This window comes from Leuciscus leuciscus, assembly GCF_965113295.1.
Source record: "Leuciscus leuciscus genome assembly, chromosome: 1".
Classification (NCBI taxonomy): Eukaryota; Metazoa; Chordata; class Actinopteri; order Cypriniformes; family Leuciscidae; genus Leuciscus; species Leuciscus leuciscus.
This window is the reverse complement of record NC_138725.1, coordinates 62347891-62367528: the sequence shown is the minus strand read 5'-3', so window position 1 is coordinate 62367528 and position 19638 is coordinate 62347891. Positions and strand designations below refer to the sequence as shown.

Genomic DNA, 19638 nt, shown 5'->3' with positions numbered 1-19638 from the left:
TTACCCTTTAACTACGTTTAGTTTTTTTTTTATAGTTTATTTAATTTAAGCTTAACTGGTGATTACCCTGTCCAAAATCTTCTTATCATCGTCCTTCTCATCAAACACTGACTACATTTTTGGGTGAACTATTCCTTAAAAACCCAAGGACCATTTCAGTGTTTTTGGTGACACACATTGTGGTTGGCAGGTGGAGCAACCCCACAACAGATAATTGGCCCTTTTGCAAGAAGGAAGGGAGAAAATAATGTGCTAGCAAGCGAAAGAGTTACAATTTAACAAGTGCTCATGGGAATCCAGCACTTGAGTCTGATGTTAGTCTTGTGCTTTTAGACAGCTCAGTGTTAATTGTGGAAATGAGGAAACGTACCATCTAATCACACTCCTCATTTTGGATATCATCTCCATTAGGTTAATGCAATAATTCTGCATAATATGCACATCAGTTGGGCACCCATGTACTGCCGTCTGTTATGAAATGAATGTGAAAGAGTGTGGGTCTGAGGGCTTGTTTACTTGTCACTCTGCTCTACTCTCTCCTGTTTTACACCGGCGTATCTACATGACGGAGCAGGTGAAGCCACAGCACTCTTTCAGCAGGGTGACGCCTGTCTTTGTCACATAAGGAGACGAGGTCTGCTGGGCTCTGGACGTCATTCTCTTGTCCTTGGATTGACCTGAAAAACAGAGAGAGAGCGAGAGAAATGCAGTGACCTTCTCTGAATCATTCTCAGCATCTCTGAATACCATCGAGCACGAGGGCTGAGGTGTTTGCTGTGCGATGCAGAACATTTGCAAATATATGGTGTTGTGCTGAAATCCATCATCCAGTTTTTTGTTTTTTTTATATTAATTTAAAATGATTTCTAATCATCTGTGTATAGTGAAAAGTGCTACACAAATACAAGTGAATTTAACTGAGGAACAGAGTTGAGTTGAGTCAAGTTCACTTTAGTAAAACTGAAGTGACTGAATTGAATTTAGAAGTCAGTAGAACAGAGTTGAATTGAACTGGACTGATTTGAGGAGCACAGTTAAAGGGTTAGTTCACCCAAAAATGAAAATTCTGTCAGTAATTACTCACCCTCATGTTGTTCCAACCGCGTAAGACCTTCGTTCATCTTCGGAACACAAATTAAGATATTTTTGATGAAATCTGAGAGCTGATCACTTCTCCATAGGCTGCTAGGTGACCGAAACTTGCTGGCCCAGAAAAGTTATTAAAGAGATCGTTAATATAGTCCAAGTGACTACAGTGGCTCAATCTTAAGTATATCAAGCGACGAGAATACTTTTTGTGCGCAAAAACAAACAAAAATAACGACTTTATTCCACAATTCATTTCCTTCTCTCTGGGCCTCTAGTTGGTTCACGTAGTGTTTTTGCGCTGCGCGTCTGTGTTATACGTCATCACGCATCACACACATGACCAGCATCGGCCAATAGTGAGCCTACGTGGTGACGTATAACACAGACGCGCTGCGCAAAAACACTACTTGAACCAACTAGAGGTCCAGAGAGAAGGAAATGAATTGTGGAATAAAGTCGTTATTTTTGTTTGTTTTTGCGCACAAAAAGTATTCTCGTCGCTTGATATACTTAAGATTGAGCCACTGTAGTCACTTGGACTATATTAACGATCTCTTTAATAACTTTTCTGGGCCAGCAAGTTTCGGTCACCTAGCAGCCTATGGAGAAGTGATCAGCTCTCAGATTTCATCAAAAATATCTTAATTTGTGTTCCGAAGATGAATGAAGGTCTTACGCGGTTGGAACAACATGAGGGTGAGTAATTACTGACCGAATTTTCATTTTTGGGTGAACTAACCCTTTAAAGGTGCAGTAAGGGATCTCTGAGAAACGCTGTTGAAAGTGGATCGGACTAAGCAGCACAACACACTTGTAGCCAATCAGCAGTAAGGTATGTGTATACACTCATTAGGGGGAGGAGCTTGTGTTGCAAAGCATGTTTGTGAGTTTGGGGGCGGGGCTATCAAGATAGGGGTGTGATCCTTTTGGGACCACATCCTTTTGCATTTGTTTTTGGTGATTTCAAATATCAACAGCATTTTTCAGAAATCGCTCACTGCACCTTTAAGACGATTTGAGTTCAGTTAATTTGAGTTGAACTGAACTGATTTTAGGAACATAGTTTAGAGGAACAGTTCAGCTCAGTCTGATTTGAACCGAATCAGTGAAGTTCAATCAAGCAGTTGAGAAACAAAAATATGAGTTACTTTTTCAAATAAGTAACGCAAGTTACTTTGTTTTCCCATTTATTGACTGACACGTCTCCTGTCCCAATGTTGAGAGAAATCGTGAGTAAGTGCAGAGTTAAATTACACAAATATACTTTATGTATTTAATCTCACTTTATAAAACAATGTCTTTGCTGTTGACCTTCAATGATACAATTCAACCATATTAATAAGCAAAAATGACTTAAGATAAAAAGCACATTTGTGTTTCTTTTTTTAATTATTTTTGCTGAAGAGTGTTGAACTTTCTTCTCCTGCATCATATTCTTCAGTGATCCAGAACGACAGTTTGTTTGAGCTGCGCCCTCTACTGTACAGGCATAAAAATGCATTTCCTTCAGCCTGAGGCTTATTCATTTCACTTTTGGTGTGAAAGGGCAAGGGCCTTTACATTTGACAAATATATATATATATATATATATATATATATTTGTTATTAAAAAACAAACAAGCAAGCTCAGCCCAGGTCAGAAAGTAACACAAAGCATTATTTTCCATAAAAAGTAACTACTGTAACACAACTAGTTGCTTAATTTATGGAGCAAGGCTAAAGAACCTTTATTTTTAAGAATGATAGAAAATCTCAACAGCTTGATATTTTATTGAAAAATGTAAACAATATTATCGCCCAACGATATATGAAAAGTCCTACTTTACCAGCATATATGAATCTATAATATGTTTATTTGGGTGGAAAGCTCAGTTTGTACACTTTTATAAAGCAGCACTAAAGATTATGAAAGATTTTTGTGAGAAGTTTCAAATTCTCACCATAACACTAATTAGTATTTGACTGTTCTTTCTAATTCAGTCAAACATTCCCAATTCTATTGACATTCATGTACTTTTGCACTATTTATTCCAGTTCTGAATTAGCTCATTAGTTGTGAACTAAAAGAAAACAAAAGAAGACAGCTTATGAACACACTGAGAACAGAATTAACATTCACACAGGTTCCTTATTAAGGTCTATTGTTTCCATATTTATTAAACTTGAACAGGCACTGAGTAAAACAATTATGGAGATGCTCAAAGAATGCATTATTATGTTAATTCATGTAGAGGTTTAAGAGACTGGTCTTGAGCTCACACACACACACACACACACACACACACACACACACACACACACACACACACACACACACACACACACACACACACACACACACACACTTTTACATACTTTTCATGCGGCACCTGTTGGGGAATTTTGTCTGTAGGAAGTCAGCCATCTCCTTGTCTTCCTCTCGCTCTCTGTGTGAAGAACAGCATGTATTAGGGAGGCAAAAGCACAAACACATACATAAGTCAGGATTCAATGGCAAGTGTACACAACTGTTCAGAAGTTTGAGATCGGTACGATTTTTTTATGTTTTTGGAAAAAAGTTTCTAAAGCTCACTATATTTATTTGATTAAAAACAACAAAACAGTGATATTGTGAAATATTATTATAAGAACTATTTTCTGTTTTAATATATTTTAAATGTAATTTATTCCTGTGATGTCAAAGCTGAATTTTCAGCATCATTACTTCAGACTTCAGTGTCACATGATCTGTCAGAAATTATTCTGATATGACGATTTGCTGCTCATTAATTATTAAGGCTAAATTATTAATAATTTTTAGTTTTTGCTACTTATTATTTTTGTGGAAACCGCAATACATTTTTCTTTCATTGATGCGTAGAGCCTCAAAAGAACAACTTTTTTTTAAATAATATTTTATAACATTATAAATGACTTTACTGTCTCTTTTGGTAAATGTAATGCATCCTTGCAGAATAAAAGTATAAAAAAAAATCTAATAAAAAATATCAGTTACACTTTATTTTAAGGTGTCATTGTTACAGTGTAATATATTTAAGTACTGTGTAATATTAAGTAACAAGGTACTTTCTATTGGGTTAGGGTAGGATTAGGATTTGGTTGAGGGCTATTTGCATGTAATTATGCATAATTTACTGTTATTACTATGGTAAGTACATGTAACATATGTAACAAAGACACTGTAATATAAAGTGTTACCAAAATATCTTACTGAACACAAACATATTTGAATGGTATACAAGAGAAAACGACAATTTAAATACTCTGTTAAAATAGCCCTCATAAAAGGTAGTCTATATGTGCGCTGTTATCATTTTGAGGACAAACTGCCCCGAACTTCACCAGATCAGGATCTGTATGTAGGATATCTAACAGTGTCTAACATCAGGCAGCTTCATGTTATCTACTCACTCACTCGTTATATTATAAGCTCGGAATTATGCTAATTTGAATAGAAACACCAGAAATGTAAAGGATAGTAACGCCGGTATGAGACTTCCACATTCAGGAATAAGGTAGGTGTCAACTCTGTTTCATAACAATATGATAAAAAAACGGATTTGTGAATAAAACAGAATCTTATTACTGAATTTCTTCTTATTTTATTATATTGCTGATCTAAAAGATTTAAATTAACACTCATTCTTGAAGCCATGGATACAAAATCATTGCAAATGATCCTATTTACAGTTATTGTATTGGCACATCCACTACATTAAAATGGATGTGCCAATACAAGTACAGCAAAACATACTGCTAGTCACTTAAGCATATCTGGATCACACACACACACACACACACACACACACACACACACACACACACACACACACACACACACACACACACACACACACACACACACACACACACACACACACACACATCCCCTAATTTGAAACCTAACCATTACACTAAGCTTTATGCATTTTTATATTTTCATTAAGATATTATTTAGTATGTTTATTAAGCCATTTTTCTTGTTCAGTTGTTGTTTGTTCCCCAAATTGCAGCAAGAATTACTATTTTTCCAGTCCCTGCAATGTCAAACTAGACCCACACACAAACAACTGTGAAGTGAGACACTGAACATTCACCAAACATTCACACCCAAACTCCAAACAATCAATTATTCTCTTAGCACATGGGTTTAGTGTGCAAACTAAGAGTGTTTGACAGTTTTTCGCAGTCTCTCTCTTTCGTTCCACCATCCACCCGTGTAATAGCTGCTTGTCATGTGGGTGACAGTGACTTATTTATTCCATGAATAAACTGTGAGGACTTCGTGTTGGGTTCTGATGCGTGTGCGTCACACACGATTACACACACACACACACACACACACACACACACACACACACACAGTCGTGAGATCTTGGCAGATGACAATCAGCACAACCCATCGAAAAAATCATCTCTTTTCTTCTTTCCATTTCTTTCTTGCCTGCAAATCAATCTCTCATTTCTCAGAATCAGAGCTGCTGGGACCGTCTGTGAGTGTGATGTGAGGTGTGTGTGTGTGTGTGTGCGTGTGACGGCCGTGGTGAGGTAAGGGTGGATTATTGGCTTCAAGAGGAGGGTAATTGGATTGCAGTGTCTTCACAGATGAGGGAACAGCCACAAGAGGGACAAAACACATTCTTGGGGCAGATAGTCACGCATGCTAGCCGGCAATCTAAAGGGTTGTGGCCCACGTTCCTGTCCCTGAAGGCTGGCGACTCTCTAAAACTGACCTGAGCCTCTCAAACTCCATGTCATCCACTAGAAAGTCCCGCGTCTCCACAAGCTTCTGGATCTGCTGAAGTAGTTCCTCCTCACGCTGTCTGTCCTCATTAGACTTTTCTTTGTCTGCAGAAAGGAGACACGTGTGGAACGGTTAACCCAAAATCAAAATGCTTATTCACTAATCCTTATGTCATTCCAAACCCGTATGATGCTCATCCATGCAACACAAAAGAAGATATTTTACAGAATGTCCTGACTGCTGTTGACTTCAAACCTGGTCTGACACTCTTGGAATATACATATTTGAATATACAATGCAACCATTCAAAAGTTTGGGGTCAGTAAGATTTAAATTTTAAAGGGGTGGTATAATACCCTTTTCACAAGATGTAAAATAAGTCTCTGATGTCCCCAGAGTGTGTATGTGAAGTTTTAGCTCAAAATACCCCACAGATATTTTTATATAGCATGTTAAAATTGTCACTTTTTGAGGGTGAGCAAAAACGCACTGTTTTTGTGTCTGTCCCTTTAAATGTAAATGAGCTGCTGCTCCCAGCACAGAGGGCGGAGCTTCAAGAGCTCATGTGTTAGCAGCTCCGGTTACCTTACCTCACACAGACACGCATTGAAAATTTCAAAAACTTTTAGCCTTTTATGTTCAAACCGGAGAAAGTGTCTTTATGTTCATCGGACAAAGATGGAGAGACTCAAGAAAAAGTGACAACCTAGTAATGCAGTGGTTCTCAGGGGGCGAGGGAGATTTTTTTTTTAAAAGAAGTCTCACCAAGGCTGCATATATTTAATTAAAAATACAGTAAAAACAGCAATATTTTGATATATTATTACAATTTAAAATAACTGTTTTCTATTTGAATATATTTTAAAATGTAATTTATTCCTGTGATCAAAGCTGTGACCAATTTTCAGCATCATTACTCCAGTCTTCAGTATCACATAATCCTTCAGAAATCATTCTGATATGATTTGATGCTCAAGAAACATTTTTTTGAAACTGTGAAACATTTTTTATTCTTTGAGAAATGGAAAGTTCAAAAGAACAGCATTTATATGATACTGAAAAAAAAAGACAAATTTCAGAGATTAGCGTGTCCTTTGTGGAGATTTTCAGTATCAATGTCTGCTATTTTGCTATATGAAAAATAAGAACCTTCTTCAAAATATCAGTTTTTGTTGTTACACTGAAGAAAGGAAATCATTCTGGTTTGGATTAACATGAATAAATGATGACAGATATGAGTTAATACCAAAGCATATCAAAATCCTGACTCCACAGATGAACCAGAAAGAACCTGAAGGTCTCAGAATAAATGGACATCACTAGTACTGGAATGTGATTTGTTTCCCGCTTTGATGGAACTGTATAAGACAATATTATCTGCCGGTTTGGATAAATAACCACTTCAGCTTTGTATGCACTTGCGATATGAGGTTTCAGCAGTAAACAAAACGTGGTGTGCGCTTCATTCGTGCATCTCCTTGGAAACAGGAGACCTATAGTGAAGTATGTCACAAGCATGTGCTGAAAAGAGGCTGACATGAAAGAAGGAACTATAAATGATGCCATTAAAGAGAACCAGAAGAGCATGCAGAAATTAAAAAGTAGTCACATAATACTAGGGGAGGCCATTCATTTTTTTATTATATTTATTATATACTAACTGTCCAAAAGTTTGAGATTGGTATGAACTAAGTCTCTTATACCGTACTCACCAAGGCTGCATTTATTTGATAAAAAATACAGTAAAAACAGTAATATTGTGAAATATTATTACAATTTAAAATAACTGATTTCTATTTGAATATATTGTAAAATGTGATTTATTCCTGTGATGCAAAGCTGAATTTTCAGCATCATAACTCCAGTCTTCAGAAATCATTCTAACACGCTGATTTGATGCTCATGGGTCACAAAGGGCCTTTAAGATTAGCTTTGAATGTACCGAAGAAAAAGACCCCAATATTGATTGAGTATCTAACAGACATGATATTCGGTTTAGAGAAAAACATATGCACCACTGAGAATGAGATCCATATCATCTTCCAGCAATATATTAATGCTTCATATTTTGGTACAGCATCTTTTTGAGAACATACCTGGGATGGAAACCAACTTCTGGAGTTCTTTTTTGAGCCTTGTGATCTCCTTACACAACTGGATGTCATCCATCCTGAGGAATGAGGAACAAAATTAATAAAAACTTTTGAGATTTTTCTTTAAACCACAATTCAAAATTTCTTTCAAATGCAAAAATGACCTCAAAAGCCTGTCTTTCATGACCTTATAGATCCACAGTATTGCATGTCGCAAAACATTTTCGAGTCGAGTGTGAATACCATATTTTATCAAAACAAATTTCACTGGTTGATGCCAAAGTAGTCTCCGTTCGGCAATGAAATAACAGATAATATGTTTTGCTAGGTAATATTCACATTGCTATCATACATACGCACACAAATAACAACACAGGCACATACATTTGGAGTTGATGTCTAACTGCAGACTCCCATCAGAAGCTATTGTTGTAAATAACTGCAGTGAATCCCCATCAATAAATGTCCTCAACAATTTCCCCTGCTTTTATTTAGTCTATATATCTCACACTCCCGCTCCGCACGGATCTTTGCAACATTTATTTTTGTTCAAAAAAACAAACATCGTGGAATGACAGTCATTGTGACACTTTCTCTGATCTTGCTTAAAGGCATATCTCACCCAAAAACAAACATTTTGCAGAATGTCCAAGATGCTTTTTTTCTCTCCATAATGAATGTGAATGGTGACCACAGCTGTTTCACTTCCACTGTATAGCTAGTTCTACCAGAAAGACTCGGGAGAATTATTTCAACAAATCGTACATTTATTGACAGCTCAGCAAGCTGATAATATACAAAGTCATTTGGCGTAGGCCCCGTCCGTAGTGCATAATCCGAGGGTATCGGATCTGCAATTCCTGCCTGAAGACGAAGGCAGGGGCGCAGCCGACCCCCCCGGGAGGTATGGACAGGACCATCCTGGTGGTGGTGGGGAGGATGGGGGTAATCGTCGCTTCAGTATCTGCGAACTCAACATGTGTAAGTACCGAGCTTTTATACAGTGAGCATAAGAATAAGATTGGATAGAAGTGAAGGCAATAGGTGACGTAGTAATTGAGTCTTCCCGTCAGAACTTATGCTAAAGCTTTCATTTCTGTGGAATTAATGTGCATTGTGGGTAAAATGTGCCATAATGTACTTCTTGCTCCATGGTCTCAGTCTGCTAATAATAATGATACATCCGTGGAAATACTTTTCTATGGCAGGAATATTGTTTCACTGTTTCAGAAATGTTGTTCATGCTATTTTCATGTCCAGGGTCAAGCCTATCCTTTAGTTCTGTATCTAAGAAAATACCTCAACTGAGATTTGTAATTGTTGACAGACAGTGTATGTCAGTTGCCCCATTACTTGATGATATTCACACACAGTAAAAAATATTGTTGATTGGTTGCCTTGACATTTTAAGTTCATTGAAATGAAAAAATTTAGTTAATACAATGAAGGAGATTGGTTTAATCAACAGAAACTCAAAATATTAAGTAATCTGAACCACATAAATGATCTAAGTTGATTTGATAAAAGAAAAAAAAAGATAAATCATGAAAATAATGCATATGGTACAGTATGGTATGTTTTATTGGGTTATGTCAGCTTGCACTGCATTATGTGATAATATATAGCCTTCACCGTGTTGCACTGAATTATGGAACATTTACTTATCTTTTCTATTGATGTCTAATGTATTGAACAGAAGGGATGAATGCAACGATGCAGTGCGACACAGTAAAGGATACATGACATCACATGATGCAGTGCAAGCTGACATATTGTATGATTTTGAACACCATTGTACTTTTGACCTCCTATATAAAGGAGCCACCTCAGGTTCAAAACCTCACTCACATATATCTGAGCTCAGACTCTTTCCGGACCAGCGCATCCTTTATCCGCTCGATTTTGAACAGCTCCCCCTCGATGTCCTCCACAGTGATGGTGGAATCAGCCATGGACACCACATCCTCTTCAGCTGTGAGGAACAACACATGAACTATGAGTGATGTATGGCTCACATCAAGCACATAATTACATTATGCCCATCTAAAGAAGCAATTTCGGAAAGATGCTACCAATCGCTCTACTAGATACAATTCTCTAATTTAAATCCCATTTTTTTGTTGAATATGAATATGCAAATTAGCCCCGCCTCCACTCACTCACACCAGCTCAGAATACCTGATCCACTCGGTCAACTTTACTGTAGTAAACGCTGCACAATGCCAAGTGGAAATACTGGTTTAATTCAGCCATTTATTTTTAAACCAGAAACTGATTCAGAAAATGAAGTGGAAGAGTGAATTATACAGGCTAGACTACAAGTCGATGTATCAGAATGGCAATGCGTTTTATGCATCTCTCTCTACATCGTCGGACAAATAACGGTAATATACATATGATTAGCCTTTTGCTTGACTATGTTATCAGACAGCTAATAATGTGTTGCTAGTGTCCCGTTCGCCATGCATATCAGAGTCAGACTGCTGCCTTCTAACAATCAGCTATATTTGTTAGGAAAAGCACCGCCCTGTCCGTTGACAGGATTGGTTACATGTTTGTGATGGTAGGAGAGAGGGATGGTTTCAAACTGTGTTTTTGAGACTGTCTTTAGTTCAAGTCAGTTTTAAGGAGAAACCACTCAGCAATGGTGTTGTTTTTTGAATTTGCACCAGGTTTGTCTTAAAACATATTAAAAACACCATATAGAGATATAAAAAACTTGATTTTCACCACAGGGGGTCTTAATTAGGGTTGCAAAGGGGCGGAAAATTTCCATGGGAAGTAAGCTGTGGAATTTTTTTAATATTCCAAGTTGGCAAATTAATGGGAATTTATGGAGATTAATTGGAAATTTAGGTAATTTAAATAAACCGTATAATTTTTTCCCCAACTTTTTTCAATGTTGATTCCCATGTAAAGTTTCAAACTTTCCTGAAAAATTCCTGGTTTCAATTTAAGCATAACTGAACTGAAATCATGAAGTATTAAAATAAAATAAATGTATGTGAATTGCATATTTGTAACAACAAGAAACGTAACGATGAAGTTTGTCATTTTGTGAAATAAAAAGAAAATGCATGTAAAACCCCCCCCAAAAAAAGAATAAAATCATTAATATAATATAATATAATATAATATAATATAATATAATATAATATAATATAATATAATATAATATAATATAATATAATATAATAAATTATAATATAATATAATACATTTGCATTTCAGGACATGCATGATGATATTCCAGATAAACTGACAGCGATATACTGTTTTTCCAATTTTGTGCCCTTGAAGACAAAGATGAAAAGCATCATCCCACATTTCTTCAGAAGCAGGGCTTCTCTTATCTGGAAACAGCTAAAAAGCACCCCAGCCACATTTCAAACCAGGCTGAAATCAATGCGTCGGTTAGTCGCGCAGCATGTGTTGTGTATATGACGCTCGACACTGTGCTAATTGGGCTCGTGTTATCATCACTGAACTCTGCATGAATCCGAGGGTGGGTGAGAATGTTCTGGTCACTCAGTCTGTGACAGACCAACATAGTTTCATCGCATGCAGCATTTATTCAGAGGATCAGTGCTCTCTCTATTTATACGAAGTCTGCATGATTTGTGACTTACAAAACAGTACAGGATGAATCTGATGAATCACTGAATGACACTAATAAAACAAAGAACATAAAAAAAAATAAAAAAAATTGGGCAAAAGAGTAAATTCTGACCTTGAATTAAAATAAATGGTGAATAATTTAATTTGTATTCTACGTGCACAGGCATTGCTCATTCATTTTTAACATTTCAAGGTCTTTTAGCCTTGAGAAGAACAGCAGAAAAGGCCAAGTATTTTTGCACCCTGAAAAAAAGGCAGTCCGTATCCTCCGATGACTCATTTGGCTTATCCTATGATGCGTTCAACAACTGCAATGCCTCATAAAATAAAGTTCTGTCTCTATGGAAACAACCCAGCCCTTCAGTTTTACACAGTTATTGGATTTCAAAACTATAGGATTGACCCCCAAACCCAGTGGCGTCCTGGTTTAAGCCACTGTGATCCATGGTGCAGATCGACAAAGAAAACACACACCATGACGACAACACAACACAACCACTTCTCTTATTTGACACCTTTGCATGGTAAAGTAAACAAAACTAAAATGAATATGAACTACATAGTAAGCTAGTTTTTCAGATATATTTACCAGAATCCATATATGGGTTGTGGGTTTTGTTCAATATTTGTCATTGCTGTCCTTTTCAAAAATACAAAAAGCATAAAATGAGTTAGAGGAACATTACTGTTTTTATGATTTTTTTTGCACATGCAAGCTTAAAAAAGGCATGTGTAAGCATCCGGTTCATTTCCTTCGGGTAACATATTGCATCTTTATTAAGAGAGTCTGCTGTTATAATACTCAATACTTATCAGGTTATCATGATTTAAGAGTCTCCTGTGAACAATATCTCTCTGATATAATGGACAAACCTGATTTATGTTTGATATTGAACAGATTTACTTACCAAAAGGTTAGTGCGATATTAGTCGGCCTTACGGACTCAACGAGAGCCAAAATAAAGGTGATTTAGATTAGGGATTTTCAAACTAGGGTCCTCGGGCAACAAGGGGATGCTTATTCATTTAATCATTTATTTCTAAATATTATATTACAATATTTTAATTGGTTTTGTTTTTAATAACATAAAAGCCAGCATGTTGTCTTTATGATCTTTTTTAACACAGAATAAATGGGTTTGTTACTACCTTTCAAAAGTTTGGGGTCAGTTTTTAATGTTTTTGAAAGAAGTATCTTATATGCTGACACCTTTCTAAGGCTGTAAAGAGCGAAAGAGATTGTTCCGATATAAAGTACATCTTTTATCCCTCCAATGCTTAGGCTACTCTCTCTCTCTCTCTGCCCTCGGAAACACTACAAGCTATGACTCACCTCAGCGCTGAGCAGATATTGGCTTTTAATTGCCTGACAGTCATGGAGAAAAGACGTCTAAACAAACCACATCCTCATCCACCAGGGGAAAACAACAGGGTTGGAAACCAGGGCTACTTTAAATCAAGAGAAGGATTATGGGATATCCTAATGTGAATTGGTCAGTGTGCTGACAGTCATCGCCGCCCTGCACCCAAATGTTTCAGATCAGTCCTGACAGTTTTATTCTCATGTGTCAGTTCGCCACAATCTCACTCAGGGCACAGACATGAATTCACAGCTTCATGAATAAAAACAACAGTGATACTCTGACAGGGAACAGGTAAGGTGTCAGAGAGGATTCAGATGGAGATGGAAGAAATGCTGCATCCCCACGAGGCTGTCGTGCAAGACTGTGAACATGAACTTGATAAGGACCATTCATATTTTTTTTTGCACCGTAAAATTATTTTCACTTTTAAATCTCCTTTCAGTTCTCAGTGTATACAAATATGTTTTTACCAGGAACAATTGTGCTTAAAGGCCCCCTGAAATCAAAATTTAAGTATGAATATGTTAGCCTTAAGGTTATGAATAAGCTGGTGTGTTCCAAAACAATGACAAAATTCACATTTAGGAGATATAAGCATTCAAAACTTACAGTCCTTCACTTACGCTAAAATGGATCATGGATTTTTATGACATCACGTTCAGCTTCTCATCATATCTTCTGTCCAATCAAATGCTCTCTAGAATCTAAAGCGTCCCTCCCCCTATGCAATAAATAACACCTGGCCAAAGCAACCGTTTATTTTATTTTATTAGTTTATTTGTCAGGGACAATGTACAAAATACATTAATCTTACGAAAAGACGTTTTGTACCAGAGTTAGCAAATGCTAATTTCCATCTGCAGTCCCCAGGCAGGTGCACACAACATTAAAACATTACATTACAAATAACTATCAGTAGCACTAACAAATACATGCAATATTAGTTAAACAATGATCATTTAAAACTAACCAGATGTTTAAATGAAAAAAACTATATACAACATAGTCAAAAACATTTACATCATTATTACATTTGTAGACTTTAAGTGTGCTGATGCTGGTTATCGAGGATGTATTTCTTTAAGTTTCGAGAGAAATTATTCAGTTGACACAGTTGACACATCACGGAGGAATATGGGTTGGAGATGTGTGTTTGGTTGCTCAACGCTTGAGTTTTATTCCGTTTTCCAACTGTACGTTGGTTAAGGATGAAATGGCTAGAATTTATTCACACTTCTACTATTGAATCCAACGTATCATCAGCTCTCGGATTCGCTTCGGTACTGTCAAGCACGATTGCAGTCTGTGAGGTAAACTAAACGCTATTGGCTATTTGAAAAGGGGGAGGAGCCATTCAGTATGTCCCGCCTTAGCTTCCTGTTTCAGTGGAAATTACGTCAACGCATCATACAAAGCTACGCGTTGCAAGGCACTTCAGTGGGGCTTTAAGAGTCCTGGAAATACTAGTTTGGCCCAAATAGACCGATTATGTCCTTAAAATTTCAAAACAAGATTCACTTGTGAACCAACAAGGAAATTCATACTGGTCTAACTATAGCAAACTAAAAATAACAGTTCTTGAATACATAATACATTGTAAATGATGATAGTAGGTGAGTCAACAGCCTTTAAAACATTAATGCGACAACAACAGATGAGGCTGGCACATCTCCTACGCTCGAGAATCCCTTAAACCTGGAGATTGTAAATCTACGTCAATCCCCGTTGGAACAGTGGAGGCGTTGGGATCTCACACAAACTCACAGTGTCAATCAATCTTCACAGTTTCAGTCACAATGCCTGGAGACACTCCTACACCAGCTCATGCGGTCTTACAACACACACACACACACACACACACACACACACACGCATTTTATCACATTTTATTGTGATTGTCATTTTAACCAACCCTCAGCGTTTAGATCATTAAAACCACATGTATTTTTCACCCGCACACCCGCTGCGCAAACAGCATCAAAGTACTACGTAACATGCACTCTGGCCTTGTTATCCAGCTAAACCCAAGAGATGTGAGGAAAACAGCACTTTTTATCTTATTGTTTGTATTTAGTATGTCTACTCAAAGGTGAACCCTATAACCGTTAATGTCATTGCCTCTAAATAATGAGTCAGATTTAAAGTATTATTGTGCCCAAGGATTGGCGGAGCTTCTTACACTTTTCTATGCAGATTCTGTCAAGACCGGTCAGATTTCATGTGAACAGCGGTCTTCGGATCTTACCACAGATTTTTTATATGGATTAAAGTTAACGCTGTACTCTGAAACCCTCAGAGGCTTGTCTAAAAAACACATTTAAAATGTGTATCTTTTCAGCTGTATTTTTTGAAAGTCAGAGCTCTTTTGTAGCTGACACATGCCAAAGTATTGGAGTGGAAATGGATTTGCATGATTCTGCCTGGAGCGAAGAGCGTTTGTTTGTAGCGAAGTCAGCGCTGGTGTTTTATCTCACTCTGAGACAGCAACAGTACAGCTCTTTCACGAGAATAACACTCTACACTCTAAAAAATAAAGGTTCTTTCTTGGCCTCGATGGTTCCATGGATTCCATCCATGGAATCTTTCCATTGCACAAAAGGTTACAATGTTGTCACTATTGTTTAGTCTGTTACAGATCGTTTGATTTGTACTCACTTAACTGAAAGTTCCTTAACTTTCATTTTACTGAAAATTATGAACGATGAATGTAAGAACGTCAGTGCGTCAAACGATTCACTCATACGTTTACACAATACGCAAGTTGTCATTTGTCAACTAGACTGTAAAAAAAAGTTTGCTGCCTTACATTTTTAAGTACAGTCAACTTATATGTTTAAGTCATTTCAACTTAAATTACATTAAACTGATTTAAAAATTAGTTCAATCTTGCTTAACTTATTTTGATGAGTTTGATGAGCAATGTAAAAACATACATTGCCATAACTTATTGATAATATCATTTTTTACAGTGACTGTGGTAACTACAAGTACTTAAACTTTATTTGCCTGAACCAAGACCTATAAAACAAATGTAATATGTCTTCTGATTCGGGATCAGACTAGAATTTCGCTGGTTGCCATTTTTCAACATCGAAAGTTTTTTAATACGCAAAATTATAATATGATGAAAATTATTTAATATGCAAAACTGTTACCCAATCATTGCAGTGGGCGTTTACTTGAATGCGGCACGCCCATCAAAAAGGAGCGTTTCAAAGAAAGGGTCAAAAACAGGATAGAAAATAGCCTATTACTTCTAAATTATTTTTTTTATTTTTTTTATGTAAAAACTTGATAACATTATAAGTGGACCTCAGTGAACATTATAAAAAAATGCAGTTCATCACCCCTTCAAATTTAAAAAGACATGACGAAAAAACAATGAAGTGGACTTAAACTACAGATGTGTTAAACCATGCGTTTTGTGTTTGTTTTAGTCAGAATCACAATAGAGCGCCTTACTTAAAGGGATAGTTCATTTTGAAATTAAATTTTGGTATGTTTTAGCTTACCTCAAGGGCATCCAAGATGTAGGTGTCTTTTTTTCCGCAGTAGTTTCAATTTTGATATTTTTAGGTCAAACCGTTCTTGTCTGTCAGTCAAATAATGCAGGTCGATGGTCACTGTCTCAAAGAGCATGCACAGAGTCCAAATTAAAACAATTCCCCGTCGTAAGTACACATTGATGGCCTAAGACACGAAACGAGCGGTTTTTACCTCTTGTACACAGCCACGTCCAAGTGATCTGAGAGCGCGGGCGGGTATAGATATATACAATAGAAGTAGCCTTGGCTACTGCAGTTCATTGGAACGAAACCGTAGCCAAGGCGACTTCTATTGTATATCTATACCCGCCCACGCTCTCAGATCACTTGTGTACAATGTGTCAATGTGTACTTACGATGGGGAATTGTTTAATTTGGACGACGGGGAATTGTTTAATTTGGACTCTGTGCGTGCTCTTTGAGGTGGTGACCATCGACCTGCATTATATGACTGACAGACAAGAACGGTTTGACCTAAAAATATCAAAATTGAAACTACTGCGGAAAAAAAGACACCTACATCTTGGATGCCCTTGAGGTAAGCTAAAACATACCAAAATTTTATTTCAAAGTGAACTATCCCTTTAAACAGTGCATGACGGTTTGGCTTAACAGTTGAGACTCCACAGACCACATTAGATTAAACAGAAAGCCTTTAACAGACTCGCACATCTGCGATGAGCCTCCTCTGACATCTCTTATTCAATTTACTCAGATATTCACTTATGTCATGCAGAAAAGCTGAATCACAAAGACAGTTTCCAATTTGCTTTGTCGCTTTGCATAAAAATCTCTAGTGCAGCGCACTCTGATTTAAACATTCACACGGCTGTTTGCTGAGCCATATTGTCATGCGGAGAACTGAATTCTTTCAGTCAATGAAGTTGAATGTTTCTCTAACAGTTTTAATTGCATGATCCAGATTTAACGTCTTGCAATATTGTGCCTCATGATTAAAAATATAATGATGGGATTTTAACAGAATGGTGTTGGCATCATCACATTATACTGAAGGGACCCCATCTGTTTTACAACCTTCTCATTATGTGATACACAACCATCTCAAATCCTTCCAACGAATCACGCAGTTGATCTAGTTTACAAATCAGACTGTTCTAAAGTTCATCTCACTGACATCCCACTGGAGAAGATTATCAGTAAATAATGGCTTAATTTTGCTTTGTTCTTCACACAAATCTTCAAGTGGTTGTATCACACTTAGTATGTTTGTTCAAACTAATTATCACTTCAAATCTAATGGCCTTTAGTTAAATAAACTGAACACACCCTGAGTAAAAAACACATTATGCTCAAGTATAATCGACCAGTAATCCTTTAAAGAACAAAAAGATCACAGAACGAGTCTGTTGTCTCCATTACGACTAAAGTGAGAAGGAATATATTTTAAGGAATAACTGCTGAACGGGCATCACAAACAAGTATTTATTGATAATCAATCTTCACTGGTGAGCAATGAGCATTCAGTTCCCACAAGGTCTGTTTATTGGGATTTCTTTAGTCAGGATCAGTCATGACAGCAGAAATAAACCAAAGCAGTCTCTATTTCCAGCCTGCTGTCACTATTTCTGTATAATGCTGAAAACATTATTGCATTTCCTTTGTTGGATCATATATAAAAACACAATAAATACACCCGCATTCCTGGGGTGAAAGCGATACTGGGACCTGACAAGAAAAATAACTTTAAAATGTAATCTAGGCTACACTTCAGACTGAAACAAAAAGTAATTGAGCAGTCTTTCTAACATTAAGATCAAAATAATTTTCACTAAAGATATGGAAGAGAAATTGTGAAAAAGCAGCTAGTGAATTTTTCATAATTCATAATAAAAACAGTTGTAAAAAATGGTATCCTGTTGTCTATTTGTATTAATATAAATGAGTCAATTGCACTCTCAAAATATTTAATTAAAATAATGTCTTTACGTTGCATTGCATGTAGCTTTCTGTAACTATTAGTGGCACTATAAATAACTTAATTTCTAAGCAAGTTGACAATGTTAAAGAGAACTGCAGCAATGTAAAAGTAAGTTCTTTCGTGCATTCAGTAGCCTACGTCAAAATGAAGTCAAGTAGCCTATGCAATGTGAACGCACTCAAACACCTTCATAAACGCAGAGACGGATGCATTTTATCACAACATTCTTCCCACCTTGTTTTCCTGTTTCTTCGCAGAGCTCTGTTTGATCCAGAGATCCGTACTGTTTCGGGGTGCTTCGCCCTTTCTCCATTATGTGAAGCTCCACCACAACACACTTGAAGTTTGAGCTGGAGCAGAATGTCGCTGCTTTGCTCCTCGGCCGGTGAATTAAAGCGCAGTTTGACTGATGGAGGTTTTTAAGTCCATGTCATCGGTGATGTAGAGTGATGCGCGCGCTCGCACCTGCTGCCGATCGATGCTGCTGTGTGAGGCTGTGTGTGAGTGTGACACATTGTAGAGATAGAGATGCTCAACACGATTATTCTCCCATTACCTGAAAGCGCCACCCTGTGAATAACGAGAAAATGTCCAAGTTTCATACCAGAAGCTCAAAGTTATCGTATTTGGAATAAAATTATTGTAACTTACACGAGCCAAACGTAGGCTACAGAATGCAGCTATTTAGACCAACAACTTTTTGATATGACCAGCAAATTACTTTATTGCTAAACTATCGACCTCAGCTTGAAACAATTCTGACTTAAGCGCTGTGGCAGGAATGTTAACTTGTGCTTGTGAGAGAGAATCATTTCTCCACGATGATTGACCGAGAAGACGTTTTTTTTTTTTTTTTGTCCGAGAAGACATAACGCACGTTCACGTTCTCCTCGCAATCATGATAGCTGCTAGTAGGATTCACAGCTAGATCAATCATGTATAGAAGTCCTATGATTACAACAACCATCATTTGAAGTGTCACAAAATTCTGAAATGATCATACATTATGGGATTTTCCCCCCATTATTGATCGTACATCATACAGATGTCAAAAGTATCAAACAAATACAAAAGTTATGGTATGTCTGGACTCTGGCAACACTGCTTTGAAAGCATATGATCCCACCCTCACTTTAGAGAAAATCCAAAGCCACACCTCCTCCCAAACACGTCAACGAGCACAGCAGCCAGAGTCTGCAAAGTGTCACGAGACAGCGTTAAATTACTTAATAATGTCTTAGAAGCA

At 37.0% G+C, this 19638-nt stretch overlaps 1 protein-coding gene across 1 annotated transcript; it reads right to left on the bottom strand.

Moving 5' to 3' along the window:
• Positions 1–28: 28 nt before the first annotated feature.
• On the bottom strand, positions 29–18943 carry LOC309493205 (bMERB domain-containing protein 1). The gene is made up of 6 exons (XM_082162339.1): positions 18627–18943; positions 9775–9898; positions 7930–8003; positions 5823–5937; positions 3445–3515; positions 29–677 (listed from the first exon to the last, which is right to left on the bottom strand). The coding sequence occupies exons 1-6, from the start codon at positions 18703–18705 to the stop codon at positions 559–561; spliced, it is 582 nt and encodes a 193-aa protein (XP_082018465.1). The 5' UTR covers positions 18706–18943; the 3' UTR covers positions 29–558.
• Between the last annotated feature and the right edge of the window lie 695 nt (positions 18944–19638).